This window comes from Siniperca chuatsi, linkage group LG19 (assembly GCF_020085105.1).
Source record: "Siniperca chuatsi isolate FFG_IHB_CAS linkage group LG19, ASM2008510v1, whole genome shotgun sequence".
NCBI classification, from domain to species: domain Eukaryota; kingdom Metazoa; phylum Chordata; class Actinopteri; order Centrarchiformes; family Sinipercidae; genus Siniperca; species Siniperca chuatsi.
The window spans coordinates 24,188,412-24,210,390 of NC_058060.1; the positions used below are offsets into that span (position 1 = coordinate 24,188,412).

The 21,979-nt window shown below is 41.4% G+C and overlaps 2 protein-coding genes across 4 annotated transcripts in view; one reads left to right on the forward strand and one right to left on the reverse strand.

The window, feature by feature from the left end:
* The window catches only part of LOC122866427 (polyhomeotic-like protein 3), a 28,740-nt gene extending 14,545 nt beyond the window's left edge, over positions 1–14,195 (reverse strand). The window contains exons 1-4 of one of the 3 annotated variants that reach the window (XM_044176069.1): positions 13,634–14,195; positions 7,998–8,649; positions 3,903–4,055; positions 1,563–1,658 (exon numbers count right to left, since the gene is read on the reverse strand). In XM_044176069.1, coding sequence (XP_044032004.1) covers positions 1,563–1,658; positions 3,903–4,055; positions 7,998–8,630 — 882 coding nt within the window. In that variant the 5' untranslated portion in view covers positions 8,631–8,649; positions 13,634–14,195. Of the gene's footprint in view, positions 1–1,562; positions 1,659–3,902; positions 4,056–7,997; positions 8,650–13,401 lie in introns of all 3 variants that reach the window. The other 2 variants (XM_044176068.1, XM_044176070.1) reach the window with 2 other exon arrangements.
* Positions 14,196–15,741: 1,546 nt separating this feature from the next.
* Positions 15,742–21,551, forward strand: zgc:194621 (uncharacterized protein LOC795037 homolog). The gene is made up of 5 exons (XM_044176072.1): positions 15,742–16,615; positions 17,769–17,827; positions 17,923–18,006; positions 18,112–18,182; positions 19,699–21,551. Exons 1-5 carry the CDS (start codon positions 16,218–16,220, stop codon positions 19,741–19,743), a joined length of 657 nt encoding a protein of 218 aa, XP_044032007.1. The 5' UTR covers positions 15,742–16,217; the 3' UTR covers positions 19,744–21,551.
* Positions 21,552–21,979: the final 428 nt, after the last annotated feature.

The following is a 21,979-nucleotide window of genomic DNA, read 5'->3' on the forward strand; positions in this document are numbered from 1 at the left end:
ATTTCTCTACATGTTGAAGCGGTGAACATGTAGCTGTAGTAAGAGAGATCCATTTATAAAGAGTTTGGAGGAGTTTGTCTTGTCTTGTTGAGCAACAGAGTACGGACCGGATTTAACGCTGTGCTCTAACGTAAGCTGCAATCACTTCTAAGGCCAAGAGTTAGCATATCATTAAGTAAAGTTTTTAGGGGTTACAGGTTATGTTGAAAAAGCACATCCACTGAGTAGTACTGTCCTGGACGCTATCAGAGTTTACGGACAGTTTAATGTTAACGGCTCTGTTTTAGTCTTTATTGGATTTGGCAAAGTTTACATTAGACGGTGTAGTCCCTCATTCGTCCAGGAGTGGTCTATCGTAGAAAAGGTTTCAGTCGTAGTCATCTGGACACTGTTTTCAGAATCAAGACGTTTCGGCTCCCATCCAGAAGTCATTCTCAATTGTGAAAAAATGGGACGGGAACTGGAAATTTAAGCTACTCTGAGTTACATAAACCCTGCCCTCAGGAAGGAATCTGCCTGAGTATCTGTTAATAGCTAGTTTCACCTGAAACTGACCTAATAGTTTTAAGATGGCCCAGTGATCAGTAATCAGGCCTATTGTTCTCTGGCTGCATCTACTTCATCACTGTTAAGTACCTGATTAGCATGTGATAGGCGTGACCAAGGTGATAATACACTCTGATAGACTTTGGGCAGATTAAATCTCAGACCACCATTTCTGTTCAAAGAGGGGTTTTCTTTTTTCACAAAAATGGCTTCCTTGACTCCTCTTTCAAACCAACTCTTCTCTCTACTCAGAATCACTGCACTGAATGGAAACGTTTACACTAGTTAGCACAAAAAAACTGGAGGCAGGGGGGAAACAGCTAGCCTGGCTCTGTCAAATGGTAATAAAATCTGCCTGCCAGCACCTCTCAAGCTCACTAATATTTCATTCAACACGTTTTATATTTTACTTGTTTAATCCGTGCAAAATACAAACAGTAAAAACAACAATTAGCGGCTTTACAGAGGGTTACGACTATTTCTTGACCAGGGGCCGGCGGAGATTTCAGGAAGGTGCTGCTCAGGGCCAAGGAGGCGGATTTTGTCACCATTTGACAGAGCCAGGCTAGGTGTTTCCCCCTGTTTCCAATCTTTGTGCTAAGCTATGCTAAATGTCTGCAAGCTGTAGCTTCACAGTCAACGGACAGATATGAGAGTGATATCAATCTTCTCATCTAACTCTCCTCCAGAAAGCAAATAAGCGTATTTCTCCGGCTGACTTTTTAAAGCAAAGGTTTGACATTTTGGGACAGTGTTTTTAACAAATTCATAGTGCTAGTGTTAGCTTAATTAGCTAACTAGCTACAGCTGACAGCGACAGTTGTCAGCTGGCAAACATCAAGCACACATTGTTTAAAAAACAACTATGAATTTCGATGGTAAATGCACGAGTGTTATCACTGTAAAATCTGCCGTGCGAGAACGGAAAGCCTGACGGGGGGGGGCGGGGCTTAGCGAACAGTCGATTAAACATCATACATGCACACATGAAGAGTCAGGTTTGGTCTGCTGCTCACCTGAGCGGAGGCGGGGTTAGAGGAAGGGGGAGAGGAGGAGGAGGAAGAGGAGGAAGAGGAGGACAGGGCAGGTCGCATAGCAGACGTAAGAATCAGCTGCAGGAAGAAAAGGAGAGACGGGAAAGAAAAGGAGAATATAGACAGAGGAGGAAATAAAAAGAGGAGAGCGGGGATTTAAGCGCAACCATATTCAAGCGCTGAAGATGAATATGCATGTTTGTGTGTGAGTGACTCATACTCTCCACTGGATAATTTCGTCTTTCTTAATCTCTTCCTCCACTTCCGGGTCATTGTGAAAACAAGAAACATTTTCTACCTCTATTCTTGGCATTTTATTGTTCAGACTTCTTTTCCTGGCATTTGTTTTTTACAGTATTATACGTGATCATCTGAAAGTCAAACTTATTTAAAAATGTTTAAAGCATAATGAACCAGAGCTGAAGACATGAGGCATGTGTGGCTGGTGTGCTTTTTATATTTTTCTTTTTATCAACAAATCTCATGTTAGTCCGTCTCTCAATACGTTCTGACTTCCTGTCTGTGGCTCTCAGCTCAGACAGGAAGCCCATTGGTTCCTACTGAAGATGTAAATCTTAAAAACACAAATATAGGCCTATAGTTTCATTAAAAAAAAAGAAAAAAGAAGTCATTTCCTAAAAACAGCTGCTCGCTGTAGTTTTTAACAAAAGGAGGAAATAGTGTATTTTTCAGTCGCAGATTAATACACATTTCGTGCTCTAGTGCAGTGGCTCCCAAAGTGGGTGCCACAAGATTAATCATATCATTGTTCATTTATTCATTTTGTTTTTAATAATGTTTCATCACATTCAGAAAATTGGCGACATTAACATTTATCTAAGTTCTCAAACATATCAAAACAGACGAAAAAGCAATAAATATCAAAATCCCTGTGTTTAATTTGCAGTTATGCCGCAGCTAATGGCATGACCACTTTTGCCAGTTGTCATAGTAACACAACACGCTTTTCTGGCAGACAGAAAAATAGTGACCGCCAGAACAGCGATGGAAAGATTTGACGCAGCAAACAGAGCTCAAAGAAATGCAGGCAACGTCTCAGCCCTCAACACAGTCTGACAGGACTCAATCTGAGCCGAGCAAACAAAACTCAAATCAGGCTCAACACTACTCGGCTTAACGGACAGGTTTTGGCTGCTTGTGGAAGACGGATATCCATCATTGTCCCATAGCGCATTCACTGTGCTCTCAGGCGTTCCCAGCATCATATATGTGTGATCTGGTACACATGAAAACAAGACAATAACCCGCCTGTCTGCAGGTTGTTCTCTCTCTCTCCAAACATCAACAGCAGCCTCACATTAAAACGCCTGCAACCTTTTTTTGTTTTGCTTTGTTTGTTCGTCCTCGTACACCTTAATTACAAGCTCATTGTAATTTTGCAGACAATGAAAGAAACGCATTGACATTTAATTGTATTTATTGTTTATTTTAAGTTGAATATTTATCTGTAAATTTGCAGAGCACCTTTTGGCTTTTATTCTGAGTGATTGAGAATGGGCCTTTATTATTTAACTTAATATTTATATAATATAACATAATGTTCATGGTGATGAAGGAACATGTCAGCCAGTGCAGCAGTGCGGCTCACTGATGTGTTTTAATAGTTTCTGGACAACAATGGAGCTCTGTGGCTCAGAGGAGGAAGATAAATCAGGCTGCAATACACACACACACACAACAGCTGTTAGCAGAAACATTCATTGTTGGTTTTGGTCTTTTCGTGGGATTTGTTGACAATAATAAAAATATAGAAAATCACCACATTTATCCTTTTAACGATCAGCATTCAGACTTGAAAGACGTGTATTTTGACTTGCAATTTGCTTAATGGACACTTGTGACATGGCTCATGGCCTTTTTGAGGTTTTGCATATATACAGTATGTTTACATTGCTGGCAATGAAAACAGATCAATAGCCTACACTTTTCTATTAACATATTTTGTACATTTAAGTATATACAATGAAATGCTACACGTTTGTTTTAGCGACTATGCATTTTATTTATTGTTCTTGTTATTAACTGAAAATGTTCAGAGATTTTTCTGGCCTGTTGCTCAAACCCTGAGCTTAAAAAGCTGACGTGAAACATATTTTCAAGCTTGTAGCTTATAGTGTTTTTATTTCCTACATAACCTGAACGTATCACCACTCTGACCTTTGCACTCCCTGCCACCATCTCATTTTAATACTGGTAATCTTTTCTGCTGCTGCGCTCCCTGTGCTGTACGTTGCTAGCAGCAAACCAGATAAGACGTAGAAATCTATGTAAATGTGGGTTTGCGTGTGTGTCTATGTTTACCATCTGGGCTCTAAGCAGCACCTGGTCTTGGCCAGACCCTTTGAGACCTTTCCCTAGGAGTAATGTCTGCTGGGATACCCTCTGCCTGACAGGGGAGGGGCTCTGATTGGCTCGCACAAGACCAGGTGTGCCCACAGGATGAGCCTGCGATACCTGGAACAAAAGGGAGGAGAGGAGTGAAGGGAAGAGCTTTAGAGCAAGAACGTCTTCATGTTACATTTCTTAGAAAAGCGAGACAGTAGTGTGTGTTGTGCTTGTGTGTGTGTGTACAAAGAGTGGAAACCAACAGAGTTAACAATGAAAAAGTTCTGAATGATGTTTTAAAGAAATTCAAAACTGTCTGGGGGAAGAACTGCATGTTATATACTTCATATTAATAATACATTGGTATGAAGTACATTGTTGACATTCTTTTCACCAGAAGTTGCTCTGTGTCATCAAAACTCATTTGGCTTCCAGAGCTCACAGGCTGTTTAGCAATGTCATACTGCCCTCGCCTTTGACGTAACATCTTGGCAAAGCAGGGCAATTTTATTTACATAGCACATTTCATGACAAGCAGGATACAAATCTAGCAGGACGCAAACTGGATTCAGAAACTTTAAAAAGTTGGATACTGAATATCGTCCAGTTGTAACGTCACCAAATTAAAACACATCGCACAACTCTTCTCCAGTTCGCCATGCTTTATTCACCAGACGTATTCAGCTGTCTTACCTTCATCAGGGTGGTGTCTCAGGTGGTTTTCCAGTTTCCAGTCGAACGGTATAACCAACTTTTCAAAATGCTCTTTACCAAATATAAACTTTCCTCATAATCCATCGATTGATAAAAGGGTGGAATCTCTATTTTACACAAAGCAGCACTTTCAACCTTATTTCTCAAACAGTATACTTAAATCCCTTCCATCTCTTCATACTTACGAACGTCAAAGTCAATGTACAGGCGACCTCCTCTAACTAGAGTTCCTATTGTTGCTGATGAAGGCAAGGAAGCCGAAGAGGTGAGTAGCATGGTGTACTGAAGAAGAGTTGCATTGACGCTCACACTGGTCTGCCTTGTTGTGTGTGCGTTCTCAAAGTTAGAAACGAGTGCAACTTAAAGGAATACCTCACTGATAATCACTCTTTTGAGTATCAAATCCTCACCCCCTGTAGGATTGAAAGTTGGCTCTGAAATACTCTGCAAAAAAACATCTTCATCTGGAGCATCAAATACGCACTTTGAGTGAACATTTGATGCTCAAAACAGAGTTTTTCAGTGGAGTATTTCTAAAATCACAAACAAAATCTTGTAAAACAATGAAAACACCAGTTTCAGTTTCTCTGAAACCCAAGACTAGACACTTCTTATTTTCCATAATGGCCCTGTCTTTAAGTAGAGTTAAAATACATGTAGCAAAGCCTTTACATCTGTGCACGTATGTATGTGTGCGTACTGTATGTGGCTGGGGGCTTGCCAGCAGTTCAGCTATACGTTTATCCACAAAAGCCAACAAAGCCGGAGACGTTACCTGAGGCTAAGGAGGTGAAACGTACTCAGATGAAAGCAGAGAGGAAACTGTAACAGATGTAGACAGACACTGACCTAGACAGCACACCTCACACCAGTATTACATCATAATATTTAGATAATTTATATATAAGAAGAACTGTTACATTTATGTTGAACACAAGCCTCTTATTTTTAAATTAGATGACTGGAAACTCTGAGGTGCTTTTTATGCGTTTAAGCTTCTTGATCAGCAGGAATCTGTTTGTACATGCACTGAAAGCTCAAAATCATCTGAACTTGGAGCGCAGTGACAAGGCATTATCGTTGGATACTAGTTTCTGTAACGATACTTTGCTTTGAGGAATATTACACGTTTTTTCCATTCAACAAAAGAAGCTAAAGTAAAAAAATGTTCAGTCTAAAATGATGATTTAAATCCTGCACTGTGTGATCAAATAGTAAGTAAAACGACAACAAATCTGACCAGACATTTGATGCCAGTTTTTGGTACTGAACTGTTTTTGATACCAGTATTGATATCCGATACCGAGCCCTAACCATCGCTCTCTCCGGGGAAAGAATCCAGCACAAAGCTTCTGCCACTGATAGTGTACAGACAGCAAAAGAGAAAATAAATGTTACACATCATCTGCGAGGGGTTATTTTACAGAGAGGAGTCTCATTTAGGATACCACAGAATGCTTTTCAACAACTCACTGAGACCAGCACTGTATCCCAATTCCATAATACCCACTAATACTATACAGTGTGGACAATATACAGTAGTTAAAACCTGGTTAGAATTAGTCTGTAGCTAGGGCGTAGGTTTGGTTTTATCAATAGATAGATAGATTAATAAATATATAAATAGAGAGAGATAGAAATGATGGCAGTATAACAAAAAAATTGTAAATCTCTAAACCTCTGTATTGTTAATGCACTACCCCTACTTAAAATCATTTTTAGTTTCTGATACTTTCTGATAGATAATGTTGTATTTGCATCTTTACTACAAAGAGCTCTTTGCTTTCCGGTCATATCTTTGACTGATGTTCAATTCTAGCATCTGTGTAGGATTTTAGCTTTAAGTAATATTTTGCTCGAAAAAAAACACTTTGGTAGTACCTTTTTCCAGCCTTAAGTAACGTCTGCAGGTAGGGCAGCCTTTTGTAGCCTTAGAGGCAAAACACAGGGCAAAAACAGTCTGCCTAGCACCACTTGCTGCTGCTCCTGTTGTTTAGAGCACATGGTAATAACTGAAGGCGACTCCGAGATAAACATTTCTATCAACGCAGATAGATTCTCTCGTCTGGACTCTGGTGGCCGGACAGTAACAGAGACTTTGGTAAGAAAATCAACATGAAATATTAAAAGTGAGAGGCACAAAAATCGGATTTTGAAAAGTGAGGGGGACGTGGCGCCCCATCCCCAGTGGAAATTACGCCCTTGAGTGTGGAATTGCGACACAGGACAGGTGAGAAGTTGTTGCTTTCAAATAAAGGTGGTAAAACAGAACTTTTTCACGGCAGACATTTTGACTTTGTCATCGCAGGAAAAGCACAGGTGAAACAAATTAGGCTCAGTTTCATCAAGCGTCCCAGTAAGCCATGCCAGTGAGCCAGCATGAACAATACCAGGAACCTAAATGGAATGCGGCTGTTTTTAATGTTATCAATTACACCTGTGTTTTTTTCTACTATAAGCCAAACAGTCTGCTGTAACAAAGGTCCATGTAGCTACCTAGCTAAGTTTGTAACTGTCTTTAATGTTGTGTCCATTACTCTGAAAGCAGCGTGTCTTCTAGCTGCATTGCATTCTTGTCTAAGTTCAGTAACGTGCCATTAAAGCAGTGCATTACACCTGTGCTTACACTGTAGCAGCTCTGAACCTCTCACTCAGAAAAACTATAGCGACACAAACTGGAACTAAATGTTTCCCTGACACGACAAAGAAAACAACAAAATAATGAGCAGGTAACTATGTGTAATGTAGCATTTCCCAGTATGACATAGGATTTTACAATGTTCCCACTAATAAGTCGAGGACAATTCAACCAGAAACATTCAAGGTGAAATGTCTGATGAAAATACAAATATAATGGAGCTTCATTTGCCATAATACACCTTACATAATGACCTCTTTTCCATTATTGCTATAAACAAACCATTTACAGTGTTTTGTTGTTTATGAAGCAGAGAGATAAAATTAAAGGAATAGTTTGACAACTGAAGCGTGAAAGGAAGTCACTGCACCCGGTAAAGAAAAAGTCCAGCACGTAACGTCCTGTAAAACCACAATGTGTCATTTTTACACTTTGTTTTTTTGTACGGATTAAACAAACTCGATATAAGTAGCACTGGTAGGTGGATTTTGTTACCTTTCAACTAAACCAGGCTAGCTGTTTCCCTCTGTTTCCAGTCTTTATGCTAAGCTAAGCTAACCGACTGGTGGTTGTAGCTTCATATTTACCGCACAGAAAGATTCCCAAATGTCAAACTATTCCTTTAAAGTGATATGTGTTGTTGTTGGATCATGTGGAGATCAGTGTGTCTCCTCTAGCGGTGAGTTTTTTTTTTCAGCTTGTGCATGTGCATGCGTTACCTGTCTGCCAGGTGGACTGGCTGGTGTGTGAAAGGGCGTGATTGGTGTGGAGGTCGGCGTGGATACAGGCCTTGTGTTCCCGTTGGTCAGGCTGGTGGAGGTCTTGGTTGACATGGTGGTGCTGCTGTGCGTTGCAGAAGAAGAAGAAGAAGAAGAGAGGAGGGGCGAGGTGGTGCTAGCTACAACAGGAGTGGAAGAGGAGGAGGAGGAAGGAGGGAGAAGAGAGGAGGAGGTGGAGGTTTGTGTAATAGGAGGTGTTTTGGAGACGCCCGTCGGGGAGGGAAGGATCGGGCGAGAGTACGTGCGGAGGGCGGGGGTTGCAGTGGAGGTGAGTTTAGGGGGAGCGGGGACGAGGATGTGGGGCGATGGAGTGCCAGCTGTTGCCGCCGCCACCTTCGGGCCGTGGGTTGCAGAGACGGAGGGGGCAGGGGTGAGAGGGGGGGGAGGGGAGGAGGTGGTGGGCGTCAGCGTGGGTGCAGGGGAGTCCAGGAGCATGGGGTTGGGGGTGAGCCGAGGAGGGGTGGGGGTTGGAGGGTTGGAGGACTCGGGCGTGGTGGTGGAAGTCTGAGGACTGGTTCCATTGGTGGCCTCTCCGTGTTCTGATTGGCTCTGTCGAACCAGCTCCCTGTCCATCCTTCAACACTTTAGCACACTGTAACAGATAGATAGATAGATAGATAGATGTGAAAACAATGTGACGATGTGAAAGGGGTCACTCATGTGACTTATAGTTAGTTTCAGCTCATTGTTTATCTGTCCGGCCACAACTTCACTGTTCTGGTTCCCTCTCAGCTCTCATATCGTTATTTCCAGAGAAGAAGCTGCAAAAAGCCGCTGAACGCTACCTGCTCAGCAGCAAACAGCTGACCGACACAGTCAGAGAGCAGCTGCTGAACATGGTGGAGCGTTTAGCAGCTAAAGAGCCAGATATTTCCCTCAGGAGCTGCTGGAGACCAAACACAGAGCTGACGGAGAGAAGACTGTATTTACATTCATCAGGTGACCTATCGTAGAAAAGGTTTCAGTCGTAGTCATCTGGACGCTGTTTTCAGAATCGAGACGTTTCGGCTCCCATCCGGAAGTCATTCTCAATTGTGAAAAAATGGTCTGAGAACTCAGAAATTTAAGCTACTCTGTGTTGCTTAAGCCCCGCCCTCAGGGAGGAGTCTACCTGAGTATCTGCAAATTACCCTGCCTAGTTTCACCTGAAACTGACCTAATTGTTCCCATGATGGTCCAGTAATCAGTAATCAGGCCTGTTGTTCTCTGGCTGCACCTCCCTCATCACTGTTAAGTACCTGATTAGCATGTGATTGGCGTGACCAAGGTGATAATACACTCTGATAGACTTTGGGCAGATTAAATCTCAGACCACCATTTCTGTTCAAAGACGGGTTTTCTTTTTTCACAAAAATGGCTTCCTTGACACCCGGTTCAAACCAACTCTTCTCTCTACTTAGGATCTTCACCTCGCATCAGGTGACACAAACACGGCTCCTAATCAACGATCATGTTGCTCCGTAACTGCTGGATGTGGAAATAAGCAACTTTTTGCTAACAAGTTCAACATATCAACTCAAACAACTTGTTTCCGCTGCCCCCAAGTGGCCAAAAAAGTCAGTAATTGCAGGTTTAAGTTATACATATATGTTAAGAAGAAGGTCTAGGGATAGAGGGGTGTTGTATGCTGTACACATTTCTTACAAATTTGTGATTTGTGATATCGTCATATTTTTTCTGGCAACTAGCCAGCACCGCCATTTTTACATCCAGTATTTCTCCAGAAAAGAAATTTCGGTATTTTATTCTTCATTCAACTACTTCTATCACTTTTTGTACGACTGTAACACCATGAATACCTTCGAGGAGAGACTGTCAGAAAGTGAGCACCATTATGCATATTTTAACGATTATCGCCTCTCTGTAACAGAACGTCTGTGAGTGTGTGGCTATTTGGAGCGTCTAACTTAGGAAGAAATAAACACTTTTGCCTTAAGATATGGTCGGGCGACATGTTTCAAACATACCTCGGCCTTAGACCTCCATGTTGGGAAATTAAACAGTCTCTAACATTTGGAACGCATCCACAGCAAAGTGCAGACCAGCTTCAAAGCATGACGTACAACTGAGGGTTATTCATAAGTATTAAGTGGAAGGTTTTCACCTCCTTGATGAATAAAGCACGGCATACTTGAGAAGAGCTGTGTGGTGGGAAATAAAACAGTAATGGGTATGTCATTTCCTGATAATTTCCTTGGAAGTTTCCTGCAAATATCTATGTAATCTGGTACTAATTATCGAGAATAAATAGAGACAAACACGCAGTTTAGTTGGTTGTAAAACTTGAAGAAAATAATTGAGCGGTTAACTATCAAAAAGCCAAATAATTAAAACATTTTGGAGACTTTTTTTTGGTAGGGGACTTTCTAAAATCCTGGCAGGACAATGTCCATGTTAGAGGCCGGACCATAAATCTAACAAACATTACCTTACAACTGGTTTTCCACATCCACGAGGAGCAAAGATGAGACAAAACCAGACAGATGGAACTAAAACAAACATTTTGTCTGAGTGTTGGTCCACACCCAAGGATAAAATCTACACACGCAACATAAAACCAGTTTTCTGAATGTGTGTTTGATAGACAGCGATGGATTGAATGTGTTAAACAATCCCTCCAGTTTGTTTTGAGGACACGATAATGTGACGGTCGCCCTTCATCCGAACCATTCATCACAGCCGTCACTGAGGTTAAAGTTCAATTTTAAGACCACGCCGGTGACTGTACCTTCACTGGCAAGAAAACCCTCTGCAGACCGACTGACACATGACACCGTTACTATCAACTTCAGCCGTGTGTTTTGGATTAGAGCCATGGCAGCAGTTAATGTGAGCCGCCACCGCAAAGACAACTGACAAATCATCCTACAGGGACTTATAGTGCGAGTCTGGTGCTCATTACTGAGTTTATAATGATGGCAGGCTACTTTTATCTCCACAGTGATCTGAATGTTATAGTTTGATTGTGTATTTTTGTCTTCTAGTATTACTATAATTTATTTTAAAGCTGCACCGATTAGTAGCTTTAAACAATACTTCGATCGACAGAAAATCGTCTTTGATAATCGATTAATCGTTTCAGCCACTAACGAAGCAAACATACCAAACGTTCTCTCTCGAGTCTAGCTTCTCAAATGTGCTGATTTGCTTTTCTGTGTCATATATGAGAGTAAATTGAATATTTTTGGGTTTTGGACTTTTGATCTGACAAAACATCACTTTCGGCTCTGCGAAATTGCGTTTCATAGACGAAACGATTAGTTGATTAATCGAGAAACTAATCAACAGATCGACTGACAATGAAAATAACCGTTTTTTAGAAAACAGTAGTGTCTCTGTGGTACTCAAAGCTCAGTTTATAGTGATGTAACAAAGATTTGTAAAGTATCCTTCTAAAACATAACGCGCGATTTCTAATGTTATGAAGTGAAAAAACACATAATCTCAATACTACGACCGCAAAAGGATGCAAACATACATGGAACTGTAACATCGATTCACACCAACTGAATACAATGAAACAATTTGGATTAAATTGTGATTTTTCATTTAAAAAAATCCCTTTTCTTCCAAGATGATCTGCCATGCACATATTATTCTATCTGTCTCTGCTTTGGTTTTGTACTGTGATAGGCTACCTAACCTTGTACTCTGCATATCGCTGGGTTTACGCTGTTGTTAAGTGGAGCCTTAAACTTTGTTCGGGTTGCCTACTTTTCAACTTTGTATTCAGATTTTGATTAAACGAAAAGAAAACGGAGGCCGTATATTGAGATGTGTGTTTTTGGAGTGCCGTTGTCTCAGTTCTAGAGCTGAAACGATTAGCTGGTTAATTAAATTGTCGATCGACAAAACGATAATCGGCAACTATTTTGATAATTGATTAATCGTCATTTTTCAAGCAAAAATACCGTAATATTCTCTGACTGTTGGTCGAACAAAACAGGTAATCTTAAGACGCCACATTGGATGTTAAATTGTGATTTTGGAAAATTGTGATTTTTCACTATTTGCCGACAGTTTATGGACCAAAGCATTAACCGATAATGATAATAACCATTGGTTACTGTAAGAATGTGCCTATGTTGTGGAGGCATGCATAATGCACAGTCTGTGGAAACACATTTTCCCTTTGGGGACAATACGTCGCTCTATCTATAAGACTGTAAGTTATTGTCACTTTAGCAGAGCACCTACTTCACTCAGAGGGAAAGCACCTGTCTTGCATGAGATTACTAACAGTACTGAATTTAGTACAAGAGTAAGTTTTGACTCAGTTTGCACAGCAGAGATCAACAGGAGAGTTTTGTGAGCCCGACATGTGGCCTGGGGGACGGCAGGAATCCCACTGGGCCCCCTACAAAGCTCTTTTCTTCTAGTATCACTATAATCTATTCATATACTCCTATATGGAGGCGTAGTATCCGTGTGGTTCTCAAAACATAGTTTAGAGTGATGTTACAAATTGCACTGCATTGTCTGGAAAACATTAATACAGAGTTTTATTGTCAGATTTGTAAATAATTCCTTCTTAAATGTAAATAGTGGATTTTAACTGGCAACACTAAATAACAAATAGTGTAGCAATTAAGGCTGCAACTGATGATATATATTTATATTATCTATTAATCTAAATAAAATGACAGCAAGTTCCCAAAGCCCGAGTTCACATCCTAAAACCCAAAACCCAGTGATATTCAGTTTACTGTCACAAAAGATGAAACAAATCCTCACATTTGACAAAGTGGAACCAGGGAATTTTTTGCTTTAAATAAAGCAAATTAGCAGAATTGTTGCCAAATCATATCTGTCCATCACATAATCGATTAACCGACCGATTGTTTCAGAATCAATGTTTATGGACTTCGTCTAGTCGTAATCAACAGAAAAGGAGTTTTGGAGCCCAGAGGTCCTGGTGTGGCTCCAGGAGCCCCCCGCGCCCCCCCTGTAAAATGAGGGAAACCCTCACGTCCCTACGGTAAGGCTGCCATGGGTGCAAATCTGGGCGACAATCTTATCAAAGGGGTGTTTCTGGTTTAAAAGGGGGGCCACGCAAGCAGGTGCCAGTCCACGCACAGCGGGCAGATGCTGACATCTGGCCCGCAGCCTGTTCCCTGTCGCTGCCGGCGTCACTTTATTCTCGCAGACGAAGGCGATGACACTTGTGAGTCACGATGCATGTCGGTGACAGTTAGGCCAGAGATCATGCATGTGACTATCAAAAAAAAAAAAAAAAAAAAAAAAAAAGATGGAGACAGGCCTGCACAGTGGAGAAGTCTCACGATAATAACATTTTGGGAAATTGTCATGTCCACGTTATGCGTAAAGCTCTTCGGTCACCTACCCCCTGAAATCGGCGTCGTCCTGCAGCTTATTCCCGGGGTCGCCCATCCGAAAGTGAACGCATGTTTATAAAGTCTGTTGCTGTGTTATCTGATGAACGGGTCTGGTCTTTTTTAGCAGGGTCGACAGGCTGAAATGGGCGTGTATGAAGCCTCACTTCCTCGTCTGACAGCGCAGGGGCTGTTGTGAAGTGCGCGTCACCCTCCCCCAGACAATAATTTCACCAGCCTCACCTCCGATTATCCGCCTTTAGCCCCCGCAGCAGAGGCGAAACCGCAAAGTTGCGAGGCGGGCCCCGTTTATGATATGTATGGGCTTGTGTGTGTCGCACTTTGATTAGGATTTCATCACATCCCGAGCCTTCCCCGCGGAGCAGTCCGTAAATCCGGCATCCAGAGGGGGGACGTTGCCCGCCGTTCTCCGGTGTACCACCGCCGTCACACCTGCCGGGTCCGTGGTGGGAATCAGCCCGGCTCCGGGCCACCGTGTAGCGGCTGCGAGGGCCCTGGTTAGTCCGCTGGTGGAGAAATGCAATGGAAGGCAGTTTTCACAGGGCGACGGAGGCGAGACAGCACCACTCAGAGCTCAGGAGGACTCTCAGATACACAACCGGGCTGCAGCGCGCACACTGCGCAGTGAAACACAACCTGCCACTGATGTGCAGTGGCGGAGGAAGTATGCAGATCCTTTACTGAAGTAAAAGTAGCCACACCGCAACATAAAAACCCTTCATTACAAGTCCTGCAGTCTGCATGTTGCATTAGTAAAAGTGCAGAGGATCATCAGCTGCATGCACCTCAGGTATCAAAGATTAGTGCTCATTATTCTGTCAGAGAGTCAAGTTATATTACTGCATGCATTCATCCACTGTTTTGTAGTTTAATCCGCAGCAATGCATCATATTTTACAAGCTGATATGAACTCTTAAAGTAAACTAGCTGCCAAATAAATGTCGTGGCATAAAAAGTGCAATATTTCCGTCTCAAATGTTCAATAAAATGGAGTACCTCAGGCTACTTAAGTCTAAAACTTGAGTAAATGTAAATTTGTATACATCATATATTATACCGAGTGTGTGTTCATTCATTTGAAAACAACTAACAACCTGTAAAACTTTAATAAATCGGATAAAAGTGTCTAATTTGGACATTAGGATACAGAACTGTAATTATTATATTCATGCAGCAGAACGGCCCCTGTCAGTGTTGTTGTATATTACATTCACTGAATATTATTACTGATGCATTAACACGTGAGCAGCATTGCTGGCCTGTAGGTGGCGCTACCTTTAACTGCTTTACGTGCTGTTGGATTCATCCATAACAACGCGTTGTATTTGATTTCTGTACGTAAAGTTTGAATCTGCAGTAGCTGTGAGATGCAGAAGCCTTAACTACACAGGAGGCTCCTGAGGAAATGTACTTCCACTACTGATCAATTTATGTGCTTTTTATTGTTTGCTTTTGATGTTTTTATTCCTTTTAAGCACTTTGTAACTTTGAAAAGTGTCATATAAATTGAGTTCGTCATATTCTCCTCACCATTATTGTTTCTGTCCTTCAGTCTGTTGTTATAAAATAGTAGTTTGTTTGTGTGTTTGTGTTAGTAAAGCAGATCTGGTTATATATTGTATAATCTCGCAGCATGCGGTCATGTGACCTGTGTAATCGGATGAGCCTCTGTCATTGGACAGACTGCAGCCTGGACTCCGTGCGCCTATTTACACCAAATACTCTGCGTCACTGACTTTAATCTGCAGCGGCATCAAACCCAGCACAATCACGACCACACCGGAAACCAGGCGGCCCTGCCTTCAAAATAAAACGTAGAACTGCAAATGGAGTGTTTTCAGGTAAAAAAAGAAGCTTTATCAACATTAAATGACTGAAAAAAGTCCTAAAACTGTTTCCAATCGGTGATGTGTCTGCAGGTTTCAAGGTGTGGTGACACCTGGGAGCAGGAAGCCATGGATGGTTTCCTGCACGTCTGCACTGTATTTTTAGATTAGGGAAGAGTGATTTACCCTGAAACAGTTTGTGGGGGGACAGTAGAAATGCGTTGGAGGCAGAAAGTAGCAGAAAAGAGTCTGAATAACTGGTGTAGTCTATATGTCAAGGAGCAGCGTACAAATGCTGATGGAACATTAGGGCTGCAACTACTTTCATTATCAGTTTATGCAGTGATTATTTAAAAAGATGATAAAGCAAATTTGCTGTCCAAAACTGCAAGGTATTCGGTTTGTTACCCGAAGAAGATGAAGAAGAAACCCTGAACACATTTGAGAAGCTGAAACCAGTGATTTTATTTTTTTTGGCATGTTTGCTTTAAAAATGTTGATTTGGTTGTAAACATTGTTGCAGAGTTTGTGTTTTGTGCCCAATCAATTAATTGACTAATCGCAGCCTAAAGCCAGTTTGTCATGGTTTGGCTGGTTTTGATGGGTGCTGCTGGACTTCTGCTGTCCTAAATGGTCTATTTAGAAATGAACACTGGCACCCACATGCAGTACATCAGCACAAGAATAACCTTATCCGGAATTTCTTGTTGTTTTTTCCTTTTCTTTTATTCTTGCCATTAAGCATTCCCCTTCGTGTTGGTTCGTTTCAATTGCTTTTATTTTGAAGGCTGGGGCCGGAAGTCCTACCCTGATCTGTGTGACGTGACACAGCAGTTGCTAGGGCGCAAGCTCCATAGCAACCGAACCACAGAGAGGAAAAGTTGAGATTTTAGGTTTTTGTCTTTTAATAGAAGAGTAGAAGATGGCGGGTCTCTTCCCAACGCCGAGGCCGGAGACAGAAGCGTTACCCTGAAATAAAAATGCCTGCCACAAAAGTTATCATGCCCAAACCAGTGGAGGCTACAAGAAAAACCCTCGAGAAACCCAAACCGGTGAAGGTAAGAGCGGTTAACGGAGCGGAGAACGACCTCAGAGTGCCCGCTGTGCGTAAAAGCCGCGCGTCGAGCTGCCCGAGGTGTCCGCAGCGGGACCCGTGCGCGAGGAGCACCGGAGCGCAGCGCGCAGCCCTCAAAACGAGCTGTGAGAGGAGGTCCAGGTCCACCTCCACCGCTCCCAAAACCACCGCAAGAACAACAAACCCGGACTACCGGAGGGCGACCAACTCTGTGAAACACCCAGAATGCCGTGAGATGAGCGGCTGTCCGGGTCCGAGGGCGCAGCTGGGCGTCAGGGCTGAGGCAAAACATGCGAGTCAGAGGTGAGACAGAAGCCACACCAGGACACCCAGAGCTGCAGTTAGTCCCCCCCCCCCAACAGCATGAGAGGTCTAGGCTCTCATGCGCTCCATTGGATTGTCTATAGTGATAAGACAATGCTGGTGTATTCTTAGCATGAAAAACAAGCATATTTATATTGGTTCAGTACTGGTTCAGTGTCCTCTGCTGGCTAATAGTGTTTGGTCTTGTCTTAGGCATTGATCATTAGTGGCCACGTGCATGTTCTCATTAAGTCTGTAAAATCTGATCCATCCATAAGAAACGATGGAGATGCTTTGGGTGAACTGGCTGAAAGAGACACCACGACTTCGCACAGAAGCATCTTTTATGGCCGGAAACACAAATGAAACCTTTGGCAAATATTTGCCTTTTAGTTTTCACACCAATGTCCATGTGATTAACTTTAAGTTTGGATGGATCATGTCTTTAAAACGGCTCGAGGTGATGGCATTTTCTTAAAGTGCCTCATGAACATCAGCCGCCTGGAGCAAGTTCACCTGGAAGTCTTCAGCACATTGTACAGGAATGACTGAGCACTTCCTTTTGAACACAGCATCACAGCTGTTCAGTCATTTTGAATTTTGTCTCATGTAATTTTAATATCAACGGGCCACTGCACACTATTGCTAGAAATTAGCTTTTAAGAGTAAACTAAATATTCTTCCCCTGTCAAGTTTCATGCTCAGAAACATTCTGTTGAAGGATTATTTCTGTGGCATTTCTGCTTTGTTAGTCCAGAGAAGCTGGGGGCTCTTCAGCACCTTCAGTGCCCCTCTCGGGGTGTGTGCAGGTGAAAGCGTTTGTTATAACAGGCAGGTCTACTGTCCTGAGGTATCCGTCTTCCTGCTGCCGCCTGCGTCCATCTGCTGCAGTGGATTAATCCCACGCGCTTTGCCACCCGCTGGCATGGCAGACCTGCAGGTGGAGTCAGCGTAAACTCCCAGAAACAGCAGACGCTTTGTTTGACTGTTTGAGATTTCGCTTCAGCCAGGAGCCGCACGCACTGCGGGGTGCTGTGTGGTCAGGAGGACTCGCTCACTGCGCCACCCTGCAGTGGCAGAGCGTCAGCTGAATGCCTAAAATGTTCATGTGTGACAACACAGAGGGGGAAAAAAGTGTGTTTTTCTGTTCCAGCCACAAAGCGTTCACTGTCATCCCCCCGAACCCCAAGAAAAGAAGAGAGATCCAGAGAAGTGAGTCTTCATGTTCGTGTTGAAATCAAATAGGATTTCCACCACTGTTTCCCACGTTGGGTTCACTGTTATGCGATGTGTGATTGGTTGAGCAGAGGCGGAGGCGGAGCTCGCCGCTTTAGAGGAGCTTCGGCTGAGCAGAGCGATGGCTTATGTCTCCATTAACCCCAGCAGTGTTGGTGAGACGCACACACACACACACAAAGTAAGATTTTTCATGTCTAATATGTTTAATGTAATCCATTAATCTGACTTTACAGGTGTGTGTGTGTGTGTGTTAACAGGTGGCTGTATGAGTCTGGAGGAAGTACGGTTGAAGCAGCAGCAGGAAATGATGCAAGCCAAGAGGAAACCGGTCAGAGCTGAGTTTAAAAAACAACATTTTACAAGTGCTACATCAAGCATTTTAACATTTATTATAATTATGTTATGCTATGTCCATCCCAGATGTGTTCACAAGACAAACAGAATACCGGCACTCACAGATAAACAGTCTTCTTGTTTATTGTGGGCAGAAATGAACGTGTTTCAGCTAGAAGCCTTCATCAACATAATAAAACAGCAGAAATGGCAGCTATATAAACAGGTGCGGTTCAAAGTCCAAGCTGCCCAGAGAATAAGTGATAGGACACCACAAACGAATGTAAACCAGATCCAGAATGCAGCACAAGCAGTTTCAAACAATACTACAAAGAGTTCAAAAATACACAAAACCATTTCACATGTAACCTATAATTAGAACCTGCTGGAGAAGCCAAAATAAAGGCCTTTTTTCCATGCTTTTTATACAGTGTTGGCAGATTTAAACACATCAGAATTAAACAACCACTTCTGTTTTGTGATTGTATGCACAGCAGACAAACCGACACTCGTAAATCAGAGTAGTAGTCAGCGGTGGAAGAAGCACTCAAGATCTTTTACTTAAGTGAAAGTAGCAACTCCACAGTGTAGAAACAAGTAAAAGTCCTGCATTCAAAACTCTACTTAGTAAAGTACAAAATTATTAGCATTAAAATATACTTAAAGGACCAAAAGTAAAAGTACTCATTATGCAAAATGGCCCATTTGAGAATGATGTATATTAATTATAAGTAATTATGGATTATAATTATTGATAGCTTAATGTACGTATCATTTAAATGTTGCAGCTGGTACAGGTGGAGCTAATGTGAATTACTTTATATACTGCTAGTTTAATCAATAATAATATATCAGATGTTATTTGTTGATAATATTTTGTAATATTAATAATCTGAATCTGTAAAGTAACTAAATTCATCAAATAAATGTAAAAAGTACACAGTATTAAGTAACAGAAGATGGAATTACTCAAGTAAAGTACCTCAAAATTATACTTAAGTGCAGTACTTGAGTAAATGTACTTAGTTACTATCCACCGCTGGTAGTAGCAGAGATATCGGTGATGTGTTCTGCTCCGACACATTTGGAGGGAAGTCTTCGGGGTTGCTTTACAGCACGAAACAGGAAGTGGGCGCTGTTCTTCCAGAGCAAACGGAGCTGAAGCGTTCGGAGTTTCTGCTCATGGCATGCGCTGCAAACAGTAAAGGGCAAAGGTAGATTCAGAAATTAACACTTTCAACGTGTTCAAAAGAAAATGTTTGACTGGAGAACCAAAGTCGTGTTTTTGACCTGAAGGGTTTTATGGGATATACAGTATCATTATTTTTTAGAAACACTAATAACACCTGACATTAAACATTAAACACGGTCTCTTGTCTGCAGTAGTTATTACAAGGTGTCAGCATTCATTGAAGATCTTTTAAAAAACGCAGCACCTTTTAAGTGTCGTTATGTAAATGTGTACATACCGCAATAATTCACAGTGCGTTTTTGCCTCGTTGTTGTTTCAGATGAAGACGCAGGTGATGGAGCAAACACCTGTCCTGAACAGCTGAGCGTCACCTCTCCCCCCGTCTCTGCCGGCAGCTCAACTGTACGACGCAAAGTTCACATGCTTTCAAACTGGATCCAAGTCACATATTTAAACACAAAATTGAAATGAAACTGGGTTAGAAAGATGTACACATTAAATTATTTGTATACAAAGCGTGACACTGCTTGTGTTTATTCTGACATCATTGTGGACCCGTTTATGAAGATTTCATACAGCATTATACTATATGTTTTGTATATAGTTGTTTAGTATGTCATGTATTATGTATTTTGTATATATGTCATGAACAGATCATGCAGTTTAAAGGGTTAGATATGGATTTTTCACAAAATGGCAGCCCAAAAACATTTTTATTAATCTTTGGACTGATCTAGAAAGCATTGCACATTGATGGATAAACCCTTAACGAGGCCATTACTTAAATCGTATGAAGCCTTATTATAAAGTGGTACCCATGTTTGACTTAAAAACTGATTTGGCACTTGTTTCAAGACATAAAGACTTAATTATGAACTTTACCCCTAATGGTATCTAGCCCTTGAGATAGATTTAGCTGAAGTTGTCCATGTTTTGAGATGTTTGTCTTTAAGATTTCCATTTCTGCCACCCCCCCAATACAACTCAGGTTAACGGATTTTGTTTGTGCATCTCTGCCCGTTGAGAAATCACATTAAAGAAAGTCAAAAGCAGTGTGTCTTTCCAGAAATGATGTCCTGGTCACACTGGATAATCTGCCGAACACTTTGTCAACAGTTTTCGTTGGAACTACTGAAGAAATAGCCCATACAAGCTGTTCACAGTCCTATAAAGACAGCACGTAACTGCAGGGGACGAATCAAGTCCCAGAAAGAGTCCCAGAAAGAGTCCCAGAAAGCCCTGTAATAAGAAGCATCCAATCAGTGAGCTTATTATTCTGTTGGTGCACCAATTATTATTATTACTATGCATTTTGCCTTTATTTGACAGGAGACTACGACAGACCGCAAACACAATGAGAGGGCAAGTGGGGTGACGTGCAACAATGGCCCCCAGCCAGAATCATTATTAATTAATTAATTAATTAGTTATTAAATGGACCAAGATTTTGGATCATAGTTTATTTTAGTTTTTTTAATTTCCTTGTGAATTTTGGTCCTTGGCGCAACAATAAAGCATTCGATTCATGCTATAAGTCTGATATTGTGACTCTGGTTGGAGTCTTCTGCAACTGTTGATGAGGCTCATGGGTAATGTAGTATTTAGCACCATTTAACATGCCAAACTTGATTCGTCAGGAACAAGTTTGCAGCGGTGGAAGAAGTATTCAGACATTTTACTTGAGTAAAAGTGGCTATACCACAATTTAAAAATACTTTGTAACAAGTAAAAGGGTTACAAAATATTATCAGCAAAATGTACTTTAAGTATCAAAGTAAAAGTACTCACTGTGCAACATGTAAGCAGAATTGTAATATTGTAGGCTGCAGTAAAGCTAATTTTATTAATTTTATATACTGTTGGGTGGTTTAATTTACGGTATAATAATACCTCATATTTTATATACTAATTATAGGTTTTTTAAATCTTCATCTGCAAAGTAACCAGTAACTAAAAAGTAAAAGTACAAAATTTCCCTCTGAAATGTGGTGGAGTCAAAGTATAAAGTTGCATAAAATAAAAAAAGTACCTCAGAGTTGTATTTAAGTACAGTAGTTCAGTAAATGTACTTTCCACCACTGCAAATGAGACATATTAATTACTTGATTTCTGTGTTTCTGTGTTGAGTTAGATTGTTAAAAGTATAATAAATTTTTATAAAATGGAAATCTACACCTGTGCTGCAGTCATTAAACGTCCGTGGACAGCTGTGCACACCATATACTTGTATATATATTAGTTTAAATGTTGATCTTTTGCTTTGCTCATAGACTGCTTTCACTCTTGTACCTTACTAAAGGCGTGGCCTGTAAACACATCACGCCATTATTACATAAGGATTACAATACAGAGATGACTGGCAGGAATGTAAACTGACGTAAATGACTCAGTATCTACGCTCTAGGGTCTTTTTCACCTGTACTGACGCAAAACCACAGCAAATAACAGGAACTTAAGTCATGCGCAGTAAATTAATACCACAGTTATTACGTATTACTCGTGTCGTGGGGACAAACGTCTGTTCGCACAAGTTAAACCGTGGTTCAGTCTTGCTTTTTCCAAAAATCAGACTTCTACTTGAGCTTAAAGATTTAGAAAAA